We start from the raw sequence: 24,287 nt of genomic DNA on the forward strand, positions 1-24,287 counted from the left end.
CTAGTGGAATAGAAAACAAAAAAGGACCTTAGATTTAGTGATTTTAGTAAGGGTTTGGTGAGAAAGTGTCATCTGCAAACTCCTGGCCTCAGCATCAGAATCACCTGGGGCAATAAATATAGTTTAAGTATCTTAAGTGATTCTTCTGAATTCTAACATTTGATAACCTTATATAGAGGTGAGGGGGCAGGGATGAGATAGCAGAGCACCTGGGCAGCACCTTGTGTCTTAGAAAGGACCTGGGTCCCAAGACCCTCGAGGCCAGGAGTGTATACCACGGCAAGGTGGATCTTCATGGGCTGTAGTATCTAGACAGGCCATCTCTTGAGAATTCTTTCTGAGAACTACCTGACAAACTTTCTTGGTCAGGGCATCGCAAGCAATTCTTTAAAGAGTCTGTATAAATAATCATATAAAACAATTTTTAACTATTTATAGGAAAAGAAAAATCTACACTCATGTGACTCAGATACAAGAATTGGTGCCCACCCCCCACCCCCCAACTTCCACTTCACAAGACACTTCCATTTATCGCAGAATGCAAAGACTGCACAAAACTTGCTGGTTGGAAGCCTTCTGTCCAACAATGCTGTTGTCACTGCTGTGCTGAAACTGGCCAGGTTTTTAATGTAAGCGCTTTGGGCCATCAGAGAGCAAATGTTACAGTATGACTAAGCATTCTCCCTGCATGGCGCCTGCATGTTTGAATATCTGCCAGTGAGTTCAGTTAGTGCTAGAAACTTGAATAATTTTTTATATCCCAGGGAACTATTCTGTCCTTTAAACTGGGGAACAGTCCTTCTTCATCCTATAATTTGGCAAATGCAGTGGTGAGGTTTACTCAGAATAGCTGGTACAAAATTCACTTAGAATCACAAGAAGACAGGTTTTTGGAGGGTGGGTTGGCCAGAAAGTAACTACATTTGTCATTAAATGGTGAATTTGTATCCATGTGCACAAATAGGAAAATACGGATAGTTAAAGGGTAAGGCTGGATATGGATATGGAGTTGAGTTTAAATTGTGTGAAAGCAGTGGGATGTGCTGCAGGGTGGTTTTCTGTCTTCACAATGCATGTATGCAACAATCCTTCCCCTTTGGTCTCCAGAATTCCTCATTCCTGGACAGTCCGGAGGCAGACCTGCCACTTTGTTTTGAGCAAACTGTTCTGGTGTGGATTCCCTTGGGCTTCCTATGGCTCCTGGCCCCCTGGCAGCTTCTCCACGTGTATAAATCCAGGACCAAGAGATCCTCTACCACCAAACTCTATCTTGCTAAGCAGGTAAAGTTAACACCACTGTTTCTGAACTCTAATTCCTTGGTGCACAGTAGAGACATTTTCTTGGTGGTTAGTGTTCTCTTCCTTGTCTTTAAGCAGCTGTCCCAGGTGCCATTGTCTCAGGTAGAGCCAGGCTCTAGGTTTCCCTCTCTCCATCTACCCTAATTCTCATGGGTCCCTCGCTGCATTTCTTAAATCAAAGTGGCTTTGATTTTTGCATAAGAATGGTGACTCTTAATTCTTGTGGATATTGGGTTCCCTAAACACAAAGGGCATATAATCAATCAAATTATCTTTATAGCATTTGAGAAATGAACACTGGATCACCTGTCTTTAAACAGCTCTAATAAATCAGTGGACTGTAATTCAGTTGGCATCTACCTCATGAAAATGAGCTAGATAATGGATCTCCTGCCCCACTGAGGCAATCCAACTATCACTCATCTTCAAAAACTTGGGTCCGAAATAAGGTTTCCATTTTCCCCGCACATTTGATGAGTCAGGATGATCACTCACAGTAGAAGGAGGAGGGATAAGTGTGCACAGTGACAAGCACGAGTAGGGAAATAATGGAAAGGACAGGTCTGCAGGAGAGGCCCAGGAGGGGCCAGGAGGGGAGGAGCCCTCAGCCAGCTGCACCAACTCACTCAGGGAAGGGTCTTGTGGGAACCCAAGACCCTCATTCGAGGTTGTAAAATTATCTCATAAAATCTTCCATCTGCTTCTTTTCACTATTTTTTTTTCTGTCTCTCCTTATTATCATTATTACTACCATTTTAAATGGAGTCTCACTCTGTTGCCCAGGCTGGAGTGCAGTGGCACTATCTTGGCTCACTGCAACCTCCACCTCCTGGGTTCAAGCAATTCTTATGCCTCAACCCCTCCCGAGTAGCTGGGATTACAGGAGCACGCCACCATGCCCAGCTAATTTTTGTATTTTTAGTAGGGCGGGATTTCGCCATGTTGGCCAGACTGGTCTCGAACTCATGACCTCAAGTGATCCCTCCTGCCTCGGCCTCCCAAAGTGCTGGGATTACAAGCCTGAGCCACCCGCACAGCCTCTGTCAGTCCTTATCTTTCAATAGGTTTTTAGAAAGGCAAACTAGATTCCATTGTTCTACTAGCATACCTAACAATGACTCAGGTTACCTGGAATCTTTTTTTTTTTTTTTTTGTTAACCAGAATAACCATTTTATTTTATTTTATTTTATTTTATTTTTATTTTATTTTATTTATTTATTTATTTAATTATACTTTAAGTTTTAGGGTACATGTGCACATTGTGCAGGTTAGTTACATATGTATACATGTGCCATGCTGGTGCGCTGCACCCACTAACTCGTCATCTAGCATTAGGTATATCTCCCATTGCTATCCCTCCCCCCTTCCCCCTCCCCACCACAGTCCCCAGAGTGTGATATCCCCCTTCCTGTGTCCATGTGATCTCATAGTTCAATTCCCACCTATGAGTGAGAATATGCGGTGTTTGGTTTTTTGTTCTTGCGATAGTTTACTGAGAATGATGATTTCCAATTTCATCCATGTCCCTACAAAGGACATGAACTCATCATTTTTTATGGCTGCATAGTATTCCATGGTGTATATGTGCCACATTTTCTTAATCCAGTCTATCATTGTTGGACATTTGGGTTGGTTCCAAGTCTTTGCTACTGTGAATAATGCCGCAATGCACACGTATGTTTATTACCTGGAATCTTAAAGGAGGAAAGAGCTTGGCCAAAGGAAGTGGATTTCACCTTGACACTTTGAGGTTGGGGTTGATCATGGGTTTTATTAGATTCTGATTCAAAAAAGAACAGTCTCAGAGCTTGGGACAGTGTCACTGTCTCCCTTGTTGACCTGAGTGCCCATCACAGAGGACCTAGCATGTTTCAAACACTCCCACTGGAATTCAACATTTGTTGAATGTTGGTGTTAAATGCATTCTAGGAATAGTGGTTGATTCAAGAGTAGGTTAGAGCTGACCTCAGTGGTACATACCTGTAATCCCAGTTCCTCTGGAAGCTAGAAGTGGTAGGATCACTAGAGGCCAGCCTGGCAACATAGCGAGTCCCCATCTCTTAAAAAAATAAAATAAAATAAAAATAAAAAGGAAAGAAACACATGTTAGACTTTGAACATTCTGAACATTAAACAACTCTGAACATTTAATAACATTCTCAGTACCCTTGGAATTGAGTCATTGTTCGAGGTTAGAAGCAATCAAGTTGGGAGGCTTCTTCTACTTTCTGGAGCTTCCAAGAAGAAGCTGGTTAATGAGCAAACCAATATCCCATCCTAATAAAAGCTATTAGTTAACTCTTTTACAAAATACTTTATTGAGATATAATTTACATACCATACAGTTCTCTCATTTAATACAATTCAGGCTGGACGCTGTGGCTCACGCCTGTAATCCCAACACTTTGGGAGGCTGAGGTGGGTGGATCACTTGAGGTCAAGAGTTTGAGACCAGCTTGGCCAACACAGTGAAACCCCATCTCTACTAAAAATACAAAAACATTCGGCTGGGCATGGTGGCTCATGCTTGTAATCTCAGCACTTTGGGAGGCCGAGGTGGGTGGATCACGAGGTCAGGAGTTCGAGACCAGCCTGGCCAACATGGTGAAACCCCGTCTCTACTAAAAATACAAAAATTAGCCAGGCATGGTGGCGGACGCCTGTAATCCCAGCTACTCAGGAGACTGAGGCAGAGAATTGCTTGAACCTGGGAGGTGGAGGTTGCAGTGAGCTGAGATCATGCCACTGCACTCCAGCCTGGGTGACAGAGCAAGACTCCGTCTCAAAAAAAAAAAAAAAAAAAATTAGCCTGGTGCAGTGGCACACACCTGTAACCCCAGCTACTCAGGTGGCTGAGGCATGAGGATCACTTGAACCCGGGAGGTGGAGGTTACAGTGAGCCAAGACCGTGCCACTGCACTCCAGCTTCAGACTCTGTCTCAAAAAAAAAAAAAAAAAAATGCAATTCAGTTTTTTTCAGTATGTTAACACATATGTGCAACCATCACCACAGTCAATTTTAGAATATTTCATTATCTTTAACCCCGTCTCCTCATTCCCCTTATCCTTAGCAACCGCTAAATCTCTTTTCTGTCTTTATAGATTTCCCTGTTCTAGACATTTCATATGAATGGAATTATATAATATGGGTCTTTTTTGATTGGCTTCTTTCACTTAGCACAATGTGTTCAAGGTTTATCTATGCTGTACCATTGCTATACCATGTATTGATATTTTACCCCTTTTTTTTTTGGGACGGAGTCTCGTTCTGTCGCCCAGGCAGGCTGCCAACATAGATTCCTGCCAACAGTGTGTTAAAGTGCATGTCCTTGCACCATTGTCAGCATTGAGTTATTTTCAACTTTTATGTGTAAACATGACATCTCACTGAGTTGCTTTGCATTTTTATGAATACTAACGCAATTGTTTTTTTAATTTGTTAAGTGTATTTCATTTGCGAATTGTCTGTTCATATCACTTCCTTATTTTTTTAATGGGGGTGTGAGTGTATTTAACTTATCTTTTGAACGGATAATTCTCAGAGGATCACAAAGTTCAAAAAGTACAAAAGGAGCTGGGCATAGTAGCTCATGCCTGTAATCCCAACACTTTGGGAAGCTGAAGTGGGAGAATTGCTTGAGCCCAGCATTTCGAGACCAGCCTGGCCAACTTGGTGAGACCCATCTCTACAAAAAATAAAAAAAATTCACCAGGCATGGTGGCATGTGCCTGTGGTCCCAGCTACTCGGGAGGCTGAGGTGGGAAGATCACTTGACAAGTTCAAGGAGGTCAAGGCTGCAGTGAGCCATGTTCACACCACTGCACTTCAGCCTGGGCGACAGAGGTAGACCCTGTCTCAAAAAAAAAGAAAAAAAAGGACAAAAAGGTACCCAGTACTCTAGTCACTCATTCATGTCTTAGTTGGCAACCATTGATACCAGTTCCTCATATCTGCTTCCAGAAATAGCCTGTGCTTTTACAAACAGCTACGTACATATATTTTTTCACACAAATGCTAGTGTCCCATATGTGCTTTTCGGTGTCTTAGAGCTCCTTCCATTTTAGCACATAAAAATCTGCATTTTTCTCTCTTTTTGTGGATATTTTATTCATTTGTACCTAAGCAGCCAAACTCGTACTGATACCACCATGTAGCCAAGGTTACTGAAACCTCTTTGATTAGACTTCAGTCATATCCCACCCCCAAATCGACCCAATAGGTACAATGAAAACCAGTATATCAAGGCAGAATACAGAGCTGTAAAACAAGAAAAATCCTATGAGGGAGGGAGGGAAAAAGGAAGAATTCCGCCACTACCCAGACCAAAATCGAGTTAATATATTCATCTCCACACGTTTTCAGGCTACATGTTCATGGAGTAATTTAGGAATAAACCTATGATTTGTGAAGCACTGAAATACTTAGTGGTTTGCTGTATTACATCATAGCTTTCCCCAGCAGTTTCCAAGACAGTTTCCAAAAACTGGCAGGAGAATTTCGCTGGAGCTGCATGCAGGACTACCAAGATTCCTCCCCACAGTTATGAAACCGATTTTTCCGGGACTGGTTGTTCTAGTCTTCTGGGTGCCAAGTCTGACTTTTCTGGGAATGGTTGATCCACACTGGAAGGTTTCCAGATGTGTTCCCCAGGCATTCCTGGTGGTAGGAAGAGTAGAGGCCTGGGTATTCTGTAGATGCTGAGCCCTGAGTCATATTGTTGCTTATTCTTTGGTCAGTTGGCTTTCTACCACCTCTTAGCTTTCATTCTCTGTAACTAGCTTGTATGCTGTTTGTAGCTAAGATTCAGGGTATTGGAAAGTTCTTGCGGCTGCTGGAGGCTGCGGTGTTTCTGTCTCTGAAATCCATCATTAATTACACACAGCTGGGCCGGAGAGAACATGATTCTGGTCTTCTGCTTCTTCTCCTGGATCTTATCTTCATTCTTCACTGTGCTCTTCTCTGCAGAAATGTGTAGTTTTACTCTGGGACTAGTGGAAGAATTAGAGCTTTCCTGAATAAATAGATCCACGGAGGAAGGAAGATGAGAGAGCCTCTGAGTGGGACACCTCCTCATATGTCATTTGCAAGGATGGATAACTTTCATCAGGGCCACGAGTCACAGGCATTGGTGAAAGAGTCCCTAGAATTGGATGCTTTAGAATAAGGCAGGCTTTGGAGACAAGCTGGACTCACACTCATGTTATTGAAAAGGAGCGGGGAGGGGCGGGTGCAGTGGCTCACGTCTGTAATCCCAGCACTTTGGGAGGCTGAGGTGGGTGGATCACCTGAGGTCAGAAGTTCAAGATCAGCCTGGGCAACATGGTGAAACCCCATCTCTACTAAAAATACAAAAATTAGCCGGGCATAATGGTTCACACCTGTAATCCCATCTCCTTGGGAGGCTGAGGCAGGAGAATCACTTGAACCTGGGAGGCGGAGGTTGCAGTGAGATAGCACCACTACACTCCAGCCTGGGTGACAGAGCGAAACTCCGTCTCAAAAAAAAAAAAAAAAAAAAAAGGAAAAGAAAAAGAAAGAAAAGGAAAGGTGGAGGAAAATTAAAGAGCTGGACTGTAAAAATGGCTAAGGCTTTAAGATTTAAGTATCTAGGTAGAAGATCTTAGAGAAATATGTAAAATTTCTCCAAATGTAAAAGTATCAAAAAGCCAGGATGAAGTCAGTCCCCTCCACATTACTGGGAGACAACCAGCTCAATCCCACAAAAGGTCTGCTTCTTTCTTTGTAGTGATTCCTTGAGATGCTGTTATTTGAATGTACCATAATTTATGTGTCCTATATGACATGAATTTCATTGGTTTCTAATATTTTGCATCATGAGCAATGCTGCCATACACAGCTTTGTATATACTTGTGTATACAAGTGTGTCTATAGGATAAATTCCCAAAAATGAAATGACTGAGTTAAGGATATGTGAACTCAGAATTTTTATACACAGTGCAAACTGCCCTCAAAGAGGCTTTCCTTGGTCTCATCAACTTTGTATCACATTTTTTGATGTTTGCTAATTGGTTAGGCAAAAATGTTACGTTTCAAATTATATATACTTTCAAACTGTATTCTCATATTAATGAGGTTAAGCACATGTTCATATGTTTAAAAGCCTTTTGTGTTTTTTTAAATCCATTTAATTTATATACTCATTTTTTTACATTGAGTTATTAGGGTATTTTTAAAAATTACTTTGTAGAAGTTCTTTATAAAGTTAACTGGTCTTTTTTGATATGAACTGCTCAGTGTATTTCAAATCCATTATATGCGTTTAATATATATAAGCTTATGGCAAGACCCCCTCCTTTTCCCTGGCCTGGGGAATAGGCTGCTAGTTAGTACCCTCTAGTCATCTCCAAGGGCAGGTGCCTTACCTCTATCTTGCTCTATTTTACCTCCTAATTTACCTAAAGGCAACCATAGCTTACCGCCTATGAAGCTACATTTTTTTCCCAAAACCTCATAGTCTCTTGTGAGGAAAACACCCTATAGTGTATTATATACTTGAAAAAATGCATTTCAGTTATTAACATGTCTTTGACTCTACTCCTTACTAAATAATAGCACTGATCCTATTAGTTAAAGTAAAGGCGCATTCATCTCCTTTCTTGGCTGGTTTTCATTACAAAGGGCCCATTATCTCTGCCTGTGCCATTCTGGATAAATTAGACTTAAAAGAATGAATAAGGGTAGATGGATAGGGGCATAAAAGCATGAGGGGAGGGGAGATGGTGCCACATAAATATCTTCATTTTGATGGCTAAGATGCTGGTATACTCAGTGGAGGCAGTAATTTTCCCCCTGATAGGTGGGGATGTGGGCCTTTAAAACAGTGTAATGTGTATCATGTCTTCTGAGCTCATAAGACAAATACTGATTGGCATTGTCTGGGATCAAGACTGGGGCTGAGTGTGGTGGCTTATGCTTGTAATCGCAGCAGTTTGGGAGGCCAAGGCAGGCAGATCACCTGAGATCAGGAGCTTGAGATCAGCCTGGCCAACGTGGTAAAATCCTGTCTCTACTAAAAATACAAAAATTAGCCAGGTGTGGTGGCGCACACTTGTAATCCCAGCTACTCGGGAGGCTGAGGCAGGAGAATCACTTGAACCCAGAAGGTGGAGGTTGCAGTGAGCCAAGACTGCGCCTCTGCACTCCAGCCTGGGCAACAGAGTGAGACTCCGTCTCAAAACAAAAACAAAAAACCTATGGCCTAAGAAAGGGAATAGTGCCTTTTAAACCTAGTACTTTCTGTTGCTATATAACAAAATACCCCAAAACTTAGCAGCTAAAAGAGAATTCTTTAAATCTTAACAGTTTCTGTGGATCAAGAATTTGGGAGCAGCTTACCCAGGTTCTGCTTCAAGGTCTCTCAGGAGGTTGAAGTTAATATGTGCTGTCTGGGGTTACTGGCATGTGAAGTCTTGACTGGGGCTAAAAGATCTGCTTCTAAGACGACTGTCACATGGCTGGTGGCAGGAAGCCTCAGTTTCTCACTGGCTGTTGGCGGAAGGTCTCAGTTCCTTACCAAGTGGACTTCTCCAAAGAGCTATTGGAGTGTCCTCATGACTGGACTGGTAGCTTTCTCCAGAGTGAGCAATCGGAGACAGAGAACAAGGAGAAATAATCCACATTGCTTTTTCATGCCCTAGCCTTGGAAGTCACACACTGTCACTTCTGCCATTTTCTATTCACCAGAAGTACATCCCTAAGTCCCCAGCCCACACTCAAGGGAGAGGGAATTAAGCTCTGCTCTTTGAAGAGAGGAATATCAAAAAATCTGCAGACATATTTTAAAACTTCACACTCAGCATTCCTCAAAAACAGTGATCATGGCATACTTCGAACATTATTCTATCACTTGAACTGTATGTATCCATTCTTTCCAGAAATATTTATTGTGTTATCTGAAACACTGCATACCATTTTTCCTATCCATCACTGGAAACTATTCTGTTCTAAGAGCCTTATAAAGAATGATATCCTCTTAACAGTGGTCTTTTTCCCTTCTCAGGTATTCGTTGGTTTTCTTCTTATTCTAGCAGCCATAGAGCTGGCCCTTGTACTCACAGAAGACTCTGGACAAGCCACAGTCCCTGCTGTTCGATATACCAATCCAAGCCTCTACCTAGGCACATGGGTAAGACCTACACCACTTCTGCCCTGTTTACCTTTTCATTACCCATAGGCATCTAGCTGAAATGTACTCTTTGGGGATGAAATTAATTCCAAGGTCATCTGTCTTTTTCACGGGATCCATAGTGAGGCAAAGCTTGGTTGGAATGGGGTGAAACAAATTTTAGCTTTTCATCTTTATTTGAACATTAATGTATAGAGGCTTCTTCCTAGGTTAAGTATTAGCTTTCATGACTAAGATGTATATCTTATGTCCGCACATCTTGCCATCTAAGGGTCACAGAAGAGAGCTAAGTTTCTTGATGTAAAAGAATATTTTAAATCTGTAAATATTGTTTTTAAATTGATTGATGACTCTAAACAATGGATCAGTGAGCTTAGAGTTTATATAAACTTGATATCAAAAAACTAATGTCTCTCTTGCAGGCATTTTTTCAGGGGGTGGGGCCTAGACAGTGTTTAAATAGCAATTGAATTAATTGCCATCAATTCAGTGGCAACTAATGACACATAATTATTTGAACTTTCAAACTTTATTGAAAAATCAAAATGTCTGGCAATCGCAAACCTACGTTCAGGCAGAGCAATGTCAGCTGGGCCTCAGTAGCAGTGGCTCCTTTAGACCATGTGCTCGGCACAATCCTTCCTGGGCAAATGTTATAAATCATGGCTCTTTCCCCACCAGAATGCTGTTTTAGGAGCACAGCACTAGGTCTAGGAAATCAACATTTAATTTATTATATCTAATGTGAGATGGTATAAGGCAAGATTTTTTAAAAAAATTAATTGCTTAATCTTATATTAGAAAATCAAGCTACAGACACCTTGCACCTAATTAATTAGAACCTGCCTTCCGACCTTACTACTGCAATGTCTGAAATTAATTTTCATGGGTCTTGGAAAGGTTTTTCTAGCTCTCAAAGTAACTCCACTAAAATGCAGATAGTGACCTTCTACATTCTTGGCTAACATCCCACTCAAGTGTGGTCCATGGAGATGAGGCACTAAAAGAAAAAGCTGGATGGCATGGGGGTGACATTTTCAACCTGGCATCTGTGTGCTCTCTATCTGGCCAGATTAGTCACGACAGTCTCCTCCCTCAGCCCTCCTTTCTTCCCATGTTCTCTGACATCCTTCTCCCCTCAGTCCTCGGTTAGTGGCAGTATTCTTCAGAACATCATGTGAATTTCTCTCCAGCTCCTGGTTTTGCTGATCCAATACAGCAGACAATGGTGTGTACAGAAAAACTCCTGGTTCCTGTCCCTATTCTGGATTCTCTCGATACTCTGTGGCACTTTCCAATTTCAGACTCTGATCCGGACACTCTTACAGGTAAGGAAAAAAAGAGTGGATGACACGAGGAGGTACCATGGGGCAACCTCTAACTCATAGTAAATGGCATCAAGTTGAGCTCCAGGATCGAATTGTATTAGAGGGATTTGATCATAGGCTTTAATCACAAGCATTGATATATACGGGCCATGTAGACTTCCTTTGGACAAAAGGCTCATTTTTCCTCTTTGTTTTTTTCCTCATAGGGTGACAATTCTAATCTAGCCTACTCCTGCCTGTTCTTCATCTCCTACGGATTCCAGATCCTGATCCTGATCTTTTCAGCATTTTCAGAAAATAATGAGTCATCAAATGTGAGATTCTAAATATGCCCATCTCATATATTACTTAATTGGATGATATCTTAATGAATATAACTTTAAGATGTCTGGGTCTCACGGAGGCCCCACAAGCCCAGAATAAGGTAGTACAGACCATTTTATGACAAGGAAACAGATAGTGATGAGAGTAGTAAAATACTGACTTTTACTTTCACCTACCAATTATCAGCGTAGTTAATTCATTCATATATCTATGCCAGAAAATCTGATTATCATTCTACTAGTGGCTTTAGGGTCTCCAAATAAACACATGTTGATAAGCTGACTTTAACATCATATATAGTTTCTAGCACAACATTATATCATTAAAAAATCAGTTTCTGATTTTAGAGTCCCATGAAGTTCCTGTCTCCAATTGGTTTACATTTCGGTTTTTTTGTGTCTTTCAGAATCCATCATCCATAGCTTCATTCCTGAGTAGCATTACCTACAGCTGGTATGACAGGTAGGAAAGCCTGGAGTATGGATTGGCTGTATCCTTACTCTCTCACTCCTCTGAAAGTGTCAGAAAGATTTTTTATTTTATTATTATTTTTTTTGAGATGGAGTTTTGCTCTTGTTGCCCAGGCTGGAGTGCAGTGGTGTGATCTTGGCTCACTGCAACCTCCACCTCCTGGGTTCAAGTGATTATCCTGCCTCAGCCTCGCAAGTAGCTGGGATTACAGGTGTGAGCCACCATGCCCAGCTAATTTTTGTATTTTTAGTAGAGACGGGATTTCACCATGTTGGCCAAGCTGGTCTTGAACTCAAGCTCATGATCCACCTGCCTTGGCCTCTCTACGTGCTGGGATTACAGGCATGAGCTACAGCGCTCAGCCGAAAGATTAATTTTTTAAAAATGCCTCCTGTGACCTCCATTTCTCTTCTACTTAGAGTCAGAGAGTGTTAAAACTTACAGACCAACTTAATCCAAGCCCTCCATTGGGCAGATTGGGATGCTGAGGAGAAGATGGAGGGGGATTTGTTTTTGGTAGCCTAGGGGTCCCACAGGAGAAAAGAAAGGAGGCAGTAGGACAGGAAAGGAAAAATTTGGAGGCAGGTTTGGAGGGTAAGGGGTGAAATAGCTGGCTTGGGCTACCAGAGGCTCTGGAGCAGGCACCCTTGGCCTTTATAGTTGCAGGGACCCATTTGGCAGGCTGGTGAAGTCTATGAATCCCTTCTCAGGAAGTGTTTTAAATGCATGAAATAAAATGAAAGACATTGGATTCTAAAGAAAACCAAATATATTGAAATATAGTTACCAAAATATTTTAAAAACAAATGTGTGATTTAGTAATACAAGTACTTCTTTATTAATGCATTAAATAACAAGATCTAGTGATGAGTCTAATAATTACCATAATTTTAAAGTAGTGATGAGCATAAGTGAGCTATGAGAACATGTGGGATTTCTCAGCCTGGCACGGTAGCTCATGCCTGTAATCCCAGCACTTTGAGAGGCTGAGGCGGGTGGATCACCTGAGGTCAGGAGTTTGAGACCAGCCTGGCCAACATGGTGAAACCCTGTCTCCACTAAAAATACAAAAATTAGCCTGGCATGGTGGCATGTGCCTGTAATCCCAGCTCCTTGGGAGGCTGAGACAGAAGAATTGCTTGAACCTGGGAGGCAGAGGTTGCTGTGAGCCAAGATCGCACCATTGCACTCCAGTCTGGGCGACAAGAGCAAAATTCCATCGAAAGAAAGAGAGAGAGAGAGAGAGAGAAGAAAGAAAGAAAGAAAGAAGGAAAGAAAGAGAGAAAGAAAGAAAGAAAGAAAGAAAGAAAGAAAGAAAGAAAGAAAGAAGGAAAGAAAGAGAGAAAGAAAGAAAGAAAGAAAGAAAGAAAGAAAGAAAGGGATTTCTAAATGCTAGATTTCAGTTAGATGCTATTACAAATAACAATATAATTTAGGCCAGGTATGGTGGTTTACAACTGTAATCCTAGCACTTTGGGAAGCCAAGGCAGGAAGATCACTTGAGCCCAGAAGTTTGAGGCTGCAGTCAGCTATGGCTGTGTCACTGAACTCCAGCCTGGGCAGAGAAAGACCATGTCTCTAAACATATATATAATTTATTTTCCATCCATATTCTCAAACTCCTGGCTAAGAGCCCTGATCAAGAGAGATGGCACAGTGGCTAGACATAGTGGCTCACACCTGTAATCCCAGCACCTTGGGAGGCTGAGATGTGCAGATCACTTGAGGTCAGGAGTTGGAGAACAGCCTGGCTAACACGGTGAAACCCCATCTCTACTAAAAATACAAAAATTAGCTGGGGGCCTGGTGCAGTGGTTCACGCCTGTAATCTCAGCACTTTGGGAGGCAGAGGCAGGTGGATCACCTGAGGTCAGGAGTTTGAGACCAGCCTGGCCAACATGGTGAAACCCTGTCTCTACTAAAAATACAAAATTAGCCAGGCGTGGTGGTGTGTGCCTGTAATTCCAGCTACTTAGGAGGCTGAGGCAGGAGAATCGCTTGAACCTGGGAGGCAGATCTTGCAGTAAGCCGAGGTCGCGCCACTGCACTCCAGCCTATCGACAAGATCGCAACTCCGTCTCAACAGAAACAAAAAAAGAAGAAGAAGAACAAGAAGCCATGTGCAGTGGTGCAAACCTGTAATCCCAGCTACTTGGGAAGCTTAAGCAGGAGAATCACTTTGAAGCCGGGAGATGGAGGTTGCGGTGAGCCAAGATTGCGCTACTGCACTCCAGCCTGGGCAACAGAGTGAGACTCTGTCTCAAAAAAAACACAAAAAACAAACAACAACAACAACAACAACAAAAAACCACACACAAAAAAAACAAAGATGCCACAGGGGCTGCTTTATTTCTTGAGGGCATCAAGGAGGCCCCCAAGGAGATGCCAGAGTGGCAGAGAGGCAGCCAGTGTTTGAGGAGGAAGGAGCAAGAGCAGGGTAAGGTGATGCTCTTTTAGCTGTCTTCCCCTTCTCTTGTCTTCTAACACATTCTTTTGCCCCCACCCATTCCTTTTGCTGCTCTCCCCACTCCTCTGTCAAGTTCAAAGGGCCAGGAGATGGGGATAGTCCCATTCTTCTGTCCCTCTATCCCAGAACCTGGAGGTAGGTTCTGATAGAAGTGGTGGAGATAGCCTCTGACCCAGCCTGGGGGTCTCAGCCTGTGGTTCGCTCTTGTTCCAGCATCATTCTGAAAGGCTACAAGCGTCCTCTGACACTCGAGGATATCTGGGAAGTTGATGAAGAGATGAAAACCAAGACATTAGTGAGCAAGTTTGAAACGCACATGAAGAGAGAGCTGCAGAAAGCCAGGCGGGCACTCCAGAGACGGCAGCAGAAGAGCTCCCAGCAGAACTCTGGAGCCAGGCTGCCTGGCTTGAACAAGAATCAGAGTCAAAGCCAAGATGCCCTTGTCCTGGTAACTTTCCCTTGAGTGTCTGTGTGAGCGCGCTGCATGTTTCAGGCAAGGGTACATCAGCATCATGGCGATTCTGTCCTTACATTTTTATAGCACTTCATACTTCTCAGTGCACTTCATATTATTAATGGTATTCACAATACTGATACTACCTTAGTGATGGATACATGGAGTGTAATGTACTGTTCTCTTTCCTTTGGGGTACTTTTGAAATTTTCCAGAATGAAACGTGGTTTTGAAAAAAATAATACCTTAGCATTTCTAGATTTTGTACCTTGGTACAAATTAGCATAAGCAGCCAATTTGTTGATTCATTCACTTGAAAATATTTATTGAGCACAACTGTGTGTCAGTGACCATTCTGGGCACTAAAAGATTGCTCATCTTTTGTGAGCTAGAAAATATATAGTAAGCCCATACATAGATTACTCTTTGAAAGTAATAATAGCTATTAAGAAAATAAAACAATAGTGTATTTGGAGTGAAGTGCAACTTGAGACAGGGTAACAGGGGAAGCTTCTCAGAGGAGATGACATCTGAACAGACACTCAAATGATGAGATCAGGCCCTCTGAGGGACAGTCAGAGGGAAGTGTGTTCCAGTCAGAAGGAGCAGGCATGCGAGGCTGAGAGGGGAACACATTTGGCTTGCTCAGGGAATGGCAAGAAGATCCAGGACAGGGTGCGCATGGGGTGAGATGGGCTCAAGGAAGTGGACAGGGATTAAGCTATGTGGACCCCTGTGGGCCACAATAAGGAATCTGGACTTTGTCTGAAGTCTGATTGCCAGCGGAAGATTTTGAGCAGAGGAGTAATGAGACTGGATTCATGCTGTGAAAAGCTTACTTGGGCAGCTCCCCAGAGGATGGATCATTGTGGGCAAGAGTGGAAGCTAGAAGGGAGGCCAGGGCAGTTGTCCCGGCAAGGGAGACCCATCAGATGGGACCTCAGTGAAAGACATTGTGAGAGAGTATCACTGGTAGGCTGAGAAGCTGGAATTTGGGGCAAGATGAGACTCAGGAGGGCATAATGAGGAGGCCAAAGCATAGACAAAGAGGCTGGTGACTGAGTCGTAATGCCCCATGTATTAGTTTCCTAGGGCTGCCATGATAGAGTACCACAACTGGATAGCTTAAAACAGAAATGTACTGTCCCCAGCTCAGGAGGCCAGAAGGCTGAAGTCAAGATATCAGACTCGCTCCCGCTGAAACCTGGAGGGGAAAATCCTCTCTTCCACCTTCTAGTGTTCGCCAGCAATGCTTGGCATTCCTTAACTTCTGGATGCATCACTCTGACCTCTGCCTCCACCATCACAGGACCATCTTCTCCCTGTGTCTGTCTCTTCTCTTCTTGTAAAGATACCAGTCATACTGCATTAGGGCCCCAGTGACCTCATCTTAATTTGGTTACATCTGCAAAGACCCTCTTTCGAAATAAGGCACATTTTAAGGTATTGGGGGTTAGGGCTTCAACATAGCTTTTGGGGGTGGGGATACAATTCAACCCATAACATCTCACAGCAACCATGAAAAGAACAAGCATGAAAAGAACAGAAAGGACCTCTCAGCATCATGCCCAGGCCCTTCACTCTCAGGACTGCCCCTCAGGCCCCCACGCAGATGGGTCTCTCTTTTTACATGGGACTCTTACCAGCTTAGTTGCCTGGTTTTCTAATCTAAAATAGATTACAAGTATCAGTTAGGAGCGGGAGAGTGGAACAGTGAAGGCAGCTAGAAGGGCAGAGGCAACTAGGCCAGGGAGAGATGATCAAAACCTGTACAGAGAAGGCCACGGGGCTCACAGGCTGACCACCCTGGAGCTGCTCAGGCCAGTAACAGACATAACTCTGTGGACACTACTGTTTGGTTTTGTACCTAGGAAGATGTTAAAAAGAAAAAAAAGAAGTCTGGGACCAAAAAAGATGTTCCAAAGTCCTGGTTGATCAAGGCTCTGTTCAAAACTTTCTACATGGTGCTCCTGAAATCATTCCTACTGAAGCTAGTGAATGACATCTTCACGTTTGTGAGTCCTCAGCTGCTGAAGTGAGTCTCCAGGCCTCAGATGGTCCTTTCAGGGCCTCCTCTGCCACCCTCCTTTTTGCCCCTGTGTATGCAAGCAGGAGCTTTTCTTAAATTCCCATTTTTAAAAAATGCTCGTAATTTTCTTCCACCTTAACCTTACAGCATTGTGTTCATGAAGACCGCAGGCAGTTTTCAAGATGTATGATGATATGTACTTTAGCCTCTCTCTTTTCCATGTCTGTCTCCTCATAGGGGGCCGGGTAATTGTTAGGGGCTGTTTCTTGTTAAACTGCTAAGGGCTGAGCCAGGTCCAAGTGGCGGGTAGCATACCCCTGGAGAGTAACTGACTTCATCTCTCCATCGCAGCCTTCCACGGGAGGTTCAGGTTAATCTTGACAAGACTTCACAATCTGCCATGACCTGTGGAGTGAACCACCTGCAGGGAAAGACAGGGCCAAAGCATTGCAGTGACAGCTAGGTGGAGCATTTCTGTCATTATCCATTCTCACAGCCGTGGGTTATCAACCCTAAGCTCTTGCTGTTCATCTCCAAGTAAAAGCCAGAACGCCAGGCTAGACATGGTGGCTCATGACTGTAATCTCAGCAGTTTGGGAGATTGAGGCAGGAAGATTGTTTCAGGCCAGGAGTTAGAAACCAGGCTGGTCAACATAACGAGACCCCATCTCTACAAAAGAAAATAGTTAGCTAGATGCGATGGCATATGCCTGTAGACCCAGCTATTCAGGAGGCTGAGGTGGGAGGATCACCTAAGCCCAGGAGTTCGAGGCTTAATGAACTATGATCCTGCCACTGCACTCCAGCCTGGGCAACAGAGCGAGACCCTGTATCAAAAACAAAACAAAGCAGAAAGGACACTGGTAAAACTGTAGACTTAGGTCTTTCAAAGGCTTTGGACAATTCTGGTCACTTTTGTTACCTACAGTGTAAAGATAGTGTAGTCTAGCTGGCTGTGCATGAGGAGAGAGGCATCCTTGGAGGCCTTATGGGTATAACTAACTTGGCTTTTCTCTGGCAGATTGCTGATCTCCTTTGCAAGTGACCGTGACACATATTTGTGGATTGGATATCTCTGTGCAATCCTCTTATTCGCTGCGGCTCTCATTCAGTCTTTCTGCCTTCAGTGTTATTTCCAACTGTGCTTCAAGCTGGGTGTAAAAGTACGGACAGCTATCATGGCTTCTGTATATAAGAAGGTAAGCAGAATACGGCAGGTATCACCAAAGAAAATCCCCTCAGTAAATATGAGCATTGATTCCAAGGTTGAGGAAAACGTGATGGAAATGGTAACTTATCTCAACACTTAATTTTGACTGGCCATACAGCCTCCTTTAGATGTTTCTTTGGAAATTAGATTTTGAGAAGTGTATTCACAGACAATGGGTGGAGAGGCCAGGAGGGAAAACGTACTCCCCAGGGAGAAGCTTGCAAGCTGTTCTGGTGCTCAGGATCCACCTTGCAGCCCTGAAGGCTTGGCTACCCATCCATCTCTTCCTGCCTCTCTTGACAGGGTGAAATGCCTTGGAAAAGAATATAAGGTCAGAAAAGAAGCTGGTGAAGGGTCAAACTCTTAAAACCACCAACATTTAACTCAAATACTTAATGAAATCCAGCTCAGAGACCTGGTGTATCCATCTCAAATTGCAGTCTTGCCGGAGCTCCATCTCCCCAGACCAAATTTCACCTCGCAACTTCTTTTTCTAACCTTTAGTGCTAACCCAAACCTCCTCTGTCTGACTTCTTTTTTCAGTTTGTAAATACATTCATGCCGATTACTGAGTTCTGCAGACCTGGAAGCTTTTTAATTTCCTTAAGATGATTTTGCTCATCTTCCCTCTGATACATTGTTTGTTGTTGTTGTTGTTTTGTTTTGTTTTGGTTGTTTTTGAGATGGAGTCTCGCTCTATCACCGAGGCTGGAGTGCAGTGGTGCAATCTTGGCTCACTGCAACCTCCATCTCCTGGGTTCAAGCGGTTCTCCTGCCTCAGCCTCCCAAGCAGCTGGGACTACAGGCACGTGCCACCACGCCCGGCTAATTTTTGTATTTTTAGTAGAGATGGGGTTTCACCATGTTAGCCAGGATGGTCTCGATCTCCTGACCTCATGATCTGCCCACCTCAGCCTCCCAAGTGCTGGGATTATAGGCATGAGCCAACGCACCTGGCCGATACATTGTTTTTAATGGTTAACTTTCTCAAGGAAACTGTATGTTCCTCATGTCCTCCATACCAAGATGAAGTCCCATTTTGTTCCTTAAGAAATGAAAATACAGTAGTTATGATCAGTGACTACAGGCTTGAGGAGAAAATTCATCCAGGAGGAGATAGGTTCCAATCTTTTTATAAGTTGGAATACTAGTTGACTTTCTTCCTTTTTTTCTTCCATCACTGGAAAGTTCCATCATAGTAACTTCTCTATTACAGTTCCTACTTTTCTCCTTTGCTTTCCTCTCTAGAAACACCACTGTGTCTTTGTCTTCCCTGAGTAGATGTTGGTTCGTTGAGAGACAGTGGCAGATAATCCAAGTGTCTTTAAATCAGAAGTCTGGTCAAGTCCTTTGAACTCCCAGATACCCCCCCCACTGGAATTTGCCTTCCTCCAGTTGATTTTTAAAATCTCCTTATTCCTTCTGGAGATACTGAGTTTCTGCTGGTTTACAAGTTACGAGGTCACTAACCAACCTGTCTCAGCCATTGCTAGTAAAGTACACTTCTACAATTTTTTCATAATTGTGATTATTCATTCGCACTATTTTGGTTCTTAATATTCCAGGTTTTGCAACTATTACAATTAATAAAGAGATTTATAAAATAGAACCCTCAATGATACTTTTATTCAAATAAATATCGCTATTAGAAGAGTGGAAGAAAATTACTAATTTATATGTTTAGACAATGCTTCACTACTTATGAAACATTTTTTACATTCATTATCAATTCACAGGGCTATTGCCCTGTGAAATAAGTACATTATACCTATTTTACAGAGAAAAATCAGGCGTAGATAATTTCAATGCCTGCAATCACATAGCCAGGAGTTGTCCCCAGACAAGGGCTACTGGGACTATATTTATTGAAAATAGAAATATATAGTGATTACCTTGAAGGGCAACTAGATGTTGTTAGTTGTTTGTTTGTTTTTTTTTTTCCCCTCTTCCATACCAAAGGGAAGGCATAGCAGTGGGTTGATTCCTCTAGAACCTTGGTGGTCTAACATTTTAGAAAACTTTCTTCTTTTTACTGTACAGCCAAGAATCCTAATATGTTCCAAAGAATGTATTGGTGGATTAAGATGACAGTAATGCTTCTAGGAGGAGATGGAAGTAGTATGGGCCACTTGTAGCCTGTACACTGTCTTTGTGGGAATTACAAGGTGGCTCTCCTTCTTCTAGAAAGATGCAGCCTACTCCAGATGGTGCCTTGGTGGCATAGTGCAAGTTGGTTTCAGTGCTGTGGTACATTTGTGCAAGGCATTGTTGTAAGTGACAGACCTGTGGGTATCAGCCTCTTGACCTCTCTAACATGAGAACAGGAAACCCATACTACAAGATCAGGCATCTAGATAGTGCCTGAAAAATCCTGACAATACGAAAGTCTTTTATTTTATTTTATTTATTTATTTTTCAAGACGGAGTCTCGCTCTGTAGCCCAGGCTGGAGTGTAGTGGCATGATCTCGGCTCACTGCAACCTCCGCCTTCCAGGTTCTAGCAGTTCTCCTGCCTTAGCCTCCCGAGCAGCTGGGATTACAGGTACCTGCCACCATGCCTGTCTAATTTTTGTACTTTTAGCAGAGATGGGGTTTCGCCATATTGGCTAGGCTGGTCTTGAACTCCTGACCTCAGGTGATCTGCCTGCCTCGTCCTCCCAAAGTGCTAGGATTACAGGCGTGAACCACTGCACCCAGCCTACAAAAGTGATTTCATTTCAAAGTATGAAGTCTGAAGTTTTCCTCTTCATTCTAAATTCTCTGTCCTTCTTGGGAATGATTGCAACCTCTTCATAAGAGTATGACTCCAAATAACATTGCCACATCAAAAGCCTCTGAGGTCAAAATCAATACATGCTGTTTCCCTCCTTCCCTTCTCCCTTTCCTCCTTCCCTTCCTCCCTCTCTCCTTCCATCCATCCATCCCTCCTTTTCTTCCATCCTTCAGTATTTGATTCTGTACTATGTGCCACATAATATAGTAGTGAAATAGACAGATGTTGCCCTCATCCTCACAGAGTTTACATCTAGTGGAGAAACAGAAAAAAACAAAGTAATTATGGTTCATTGTGATGAATGTAATGACAAACGTAAGCTCAGGATATTATGAGAGTACACAGGACGAATATCTAACCCCAACTTGGTAGTCACGGTGGTTTTCTTACAAGAAGTTACATCTCAGCTGACACCAAAGGATAAATAGGAGTTTTCTGGGCAAAGAAGTGTGTGGATGGGTAGAGTTGGAGGAAGGTGGGGATAAGAGGAAAGAGTGGTCAAGAATGAGAGAATACCATGTGTAAGACTTGGAGGCAAGAAGTCACAGTGCCTTGGAGAAGCTGTGTCCATATGGAGCACATCCTTCCATTGTAATCTCACTTCCTGAGCTTCCTCTTCTACTCCCTAGTATCCTTGGCTTTGTCCATGGGTCCTAATTTCAATCCTTATCTTTAGGCATTGACCCTATCCAACTTGGCCAGGAAGGAGTACACCGTTGGAGAAACAGTGAACCTGATGTCTGTGGATGCCCAGAAGCTCATGGATGTGACCAACTTCATGCACATGCTGTGGTCAAGCATTCTACAGATTGTCTTATCTATCTTCTTCCTATGGAGAGAGTTGGGACCCTCAGTCTTAGCAGGTGTTGGGGTGATGGTGCTTGTAATCCCAATTAATGCGATACTGTCCACCAAGAGTAAGACCATTCAGGTAAAGAAAAAGTCACCCAGAAGAATATAAGCTTTCTTTAAAGTGTAAACCCCTTTTCTTACTCTACTCTAATTCTTAATGGGAGTTTGGGCAAGGCAAAGCTGGTGGAAGACTTTCTACCATCTCAGTTGTACTTAGCTGTCTCTGAGTTCCCTTTTCAACTTCTTATGACTCTTAGGGTTTATATATACTCCTCTGCATTCATGTTAGAGGGAAGAGCCTGACTGGGGAAGGAAGGGCTGCCCCAGAGATGCTGCACATAATTCTTCCATCTTGCTCTGCTGGGCTGCCCTAAGAACAGGGATTTGGGGCCCTGCTTCTCCATTATGGCAATCTAAACCAACCACAGAGAGCAGTCGCATGAGTGATCCAAATTTCAGCCTGAGCCTTGGCAATCACCCCGCTACCACCAGGTGGGAGGGCTCCGTGTGGACAGTGTCCTCAGTCCTGCCAGAAGTCACAGGTTGGGTGGGTGGACTTGACAGTGTATATGATTTATTCACTCATTTGTTTTGCATTCAAGTTACAAATAATTGTTTTGAAAATATTTCTTGCATATCTTACTTCTCTGAGAACACAGCAGTGAGTTAGGGCTCCTGTTCTCATGGATCTTACATTCTACCTGGTAGGGTGGTGGAGAGACAGGCAATACACAAAGAAGAAAAATATCAGATCATGATAAGTATTATACAGAGAATTCAACAGGGTGATGAGATAGTGAGTGAGTGGGTGGTTATTTTCAATGAGTTCAGGGAAGGCTTCTTGGGGAGTGGACATTTAAGCTGAACTCTGAATGATACAAGCCTGACTGTAAAGGAGAAAGCCTTGGGAAGGGCAGGGGAAGAACAGCCTGGGAGGTGGGTACAGTCAGGCAAGGGCTATGGGGCAGAAACAAGCTTGGAACAAGCAAGGATCAGAAAGAAGATGGGTGCGGCAGGAGCAGAGTGGGCAAAGAGGAGAGTGGAGGGAGGTGAATCCCATCACTGGGCACCTCAAGTTCTTACTAAGTGACAGCCACAAAGTAGCAGTGAGGCCTGATGTCTGCAGCAAACCTGAGCCCTCTCTCATGGAAGCGTATATTGTTTTTCTTTTGCTTTTTTCCTGGCAGGTCAAAAATATGAAGAATAAAGACAAACGTTTAAAGATCATGAATGAGATTCTTAGTGGAATCAAGGTGAGAATCTGAGCATAGGTGGCTCTCTGTGGGTAAGGACAGAAGCAGTGGCTCTCTTGGCCTTTGCAAACCCCGGTAGAGGTGATGGATTCTTGCTTCTGGGCCGGTTGTGTCACATGACTTTTGTTTCATGTCCTCCTGTCCCTCTCAGGTCCTCCGTTGAACCCCGATTTCTATTTATTCACCCTAAATAGCTTGTTTTGTTTTGACACTTTACTGTAGAAGTTTTTAAACATGTAGAAAAGTAGAGACTATCATGAACCCCTACGAACTTTTCACCCAGCTCCAGGAATTATCAGCATGACCGAACTAGTTTCATCTATAAACCCACACCCCTCACACTTGCTAGATTATTTTAAAGCAAATCTCAGAGATCTTGTCATTTCATTCATAAATACTGTGTATGTAGCTCTAAAAGAAGGACTTATTTTTAAAATATAGCCACAATACCATTATCATACCTACAAAAAAAATTAACATTCTTTGATACCATCAAAGTTCTCCAGTTGCCTCATATGTGCCTTTTGTTTGTTTTGCTGTTGGTTAGATTGAATAAGGACCCAAAAAATGTCCATGCATGGTATTTAATTGATAGTGATTTTAATCTACTACAGTCTCTCTCTCTCTCTGTCTCTGTGTGTGTGTGTGTGTGTGTGTGTGTGTGTGTCTTGGTCATTCCAAAAAAACTAGGTTATTTGTCCTATTTCCTGTATTTCCTGTAAATTGATAGTTAGATCTAAAGGTTTCATTGATTTAGATTTGATTTGGGGGTGGGAGTACAAGGTTGCTTTCAAGTGGTGCTGTGTGCTTCCCAAACTGCGGCGATGGTGACTTGAGTGGGCCCAGGCGCTGTCAGCCTGATCCATCCCTTACAAGGTTTCCTGCTGGTCTTTCACTAGAGCAGTGGTTTGTGATGCTGGCAACACATTAGAATCACCTGAGAAATTTGAAGTTTGTAAAACCCACTGAGGCTGGGGGCCTACTTCAAACCATTTAAATTGGACTCTGGGAGTGAGGCCCAGACATGTATATTTTTTTAAGTTCCCTAGATGATTCTAATATGCCACCAAGGTGAAAAACACTATTGTAAGAATTTTATGATCATTGCCTAGGTCTGTTACTTCATTAGGAATTGCAAAAGAGTGAAATTTTTAAATTCTGTTATTCCCTTGACATTGATTAGCTGGAATTTTATGAAGAAGAATTATCTTTCATCAACTTGTTGGTTACCCTAAAATGAAGTTTGTATGGGATAGACAGAAAAAATGCTCGCTTCTTTCCCTCTATTTACCAGCTTTCATGATAATGCATTTCATCCTCCAGAGGTGACCAAATAAGTTCTTTTAACTAAATATTGTTTTGAACTAATGCATCTTAACATTATCCTAAACTTCTTAAAAATGAAACAGAGCCCCCTTTTAACTCCTTGTTAATTCTCCACACAGAGCTCTGACATATCCTTCTGTGAATGTGACAAAACTAAAAGAGAGAGCTGGTTTTGAATCTCAGCTCTACCACTGGGTAGCTTAACTTGCCAAAAGTTTGGCAAGGTTCCCTTGCCTCTCTCAACTTGTTTCCTTATAGTTTAAATGAAGATAATAACTCTACAAATGTAAGGTGACTAACTCACCTCAATTTGCCCAGAACTTTTTAAGTCTTAAGACTGGAAGGCCTGTGT

General features: G+C 42.8%; 1 protein-coding gene across 2 annotated transcripts in view; it reads left to right on the top strand.

The window, feature by feature from the left end:
- The window catches only part of ABCC2 (ATP binding cassette subfamily C member 2), an 83,218-nt gene that overhangs the window by 24,212 nt on the left and 34,719 nt on the right, over positions 1-24,287 (top strand). For both annotated transcript variants that reach the window (XM_063607850.1, XM_034931269.3), the window contains 10 exons: positions 1,108-1,281; positions 9,323-9,448; positions 10,642-10,776; positions 10,983-11,090; positions 11,507-11,562; positions 14,252-14,486; positions 16,364-16,527; positions 17,543-17,720; positions 21,181-21,435; positions 22,544-22,609. In XM_063607850.1, the coding sequence (XP_063463920.1) occupies positions 1,108-1,281; positions 9,323-9,448; positions 10,642-10,776; positions 10,983-11,090; positions 11,507-11,562; positions 14,252-14,486; positions 16,364-16,527; positions 17,543-17,720; positions 21,181-21,435; positions 22,544-22,609 (1,497 nt within the window). The remainder of the gene's footprint in view (positions 1-1,107; positions 1,282-9,322; positions 9,449-10,641; positions 10,777-10,982; positions 11,091-11,506; positions 11,563-14,251; positions 14,487-16,363; positions 16,528-17,542; positions 17,721-21,180; positions 21,436-22,543; positions 22,610-24,287) is intronic.

The sequence above is a fragment of the Pan paniscus genome, chromosome 8, assembly GCF_029289425.2.
Source record: "Pan paniscus chromosome 8, NHGRI_mPanPan1-v2.0_pri, whole genome shotgun sequence".
Classification (NCBI taxonomy): Eukaryota; Metazoa; Chordata; class Mammalia; order Primates; family Hominidae; genus Pan; species Pan paniscus.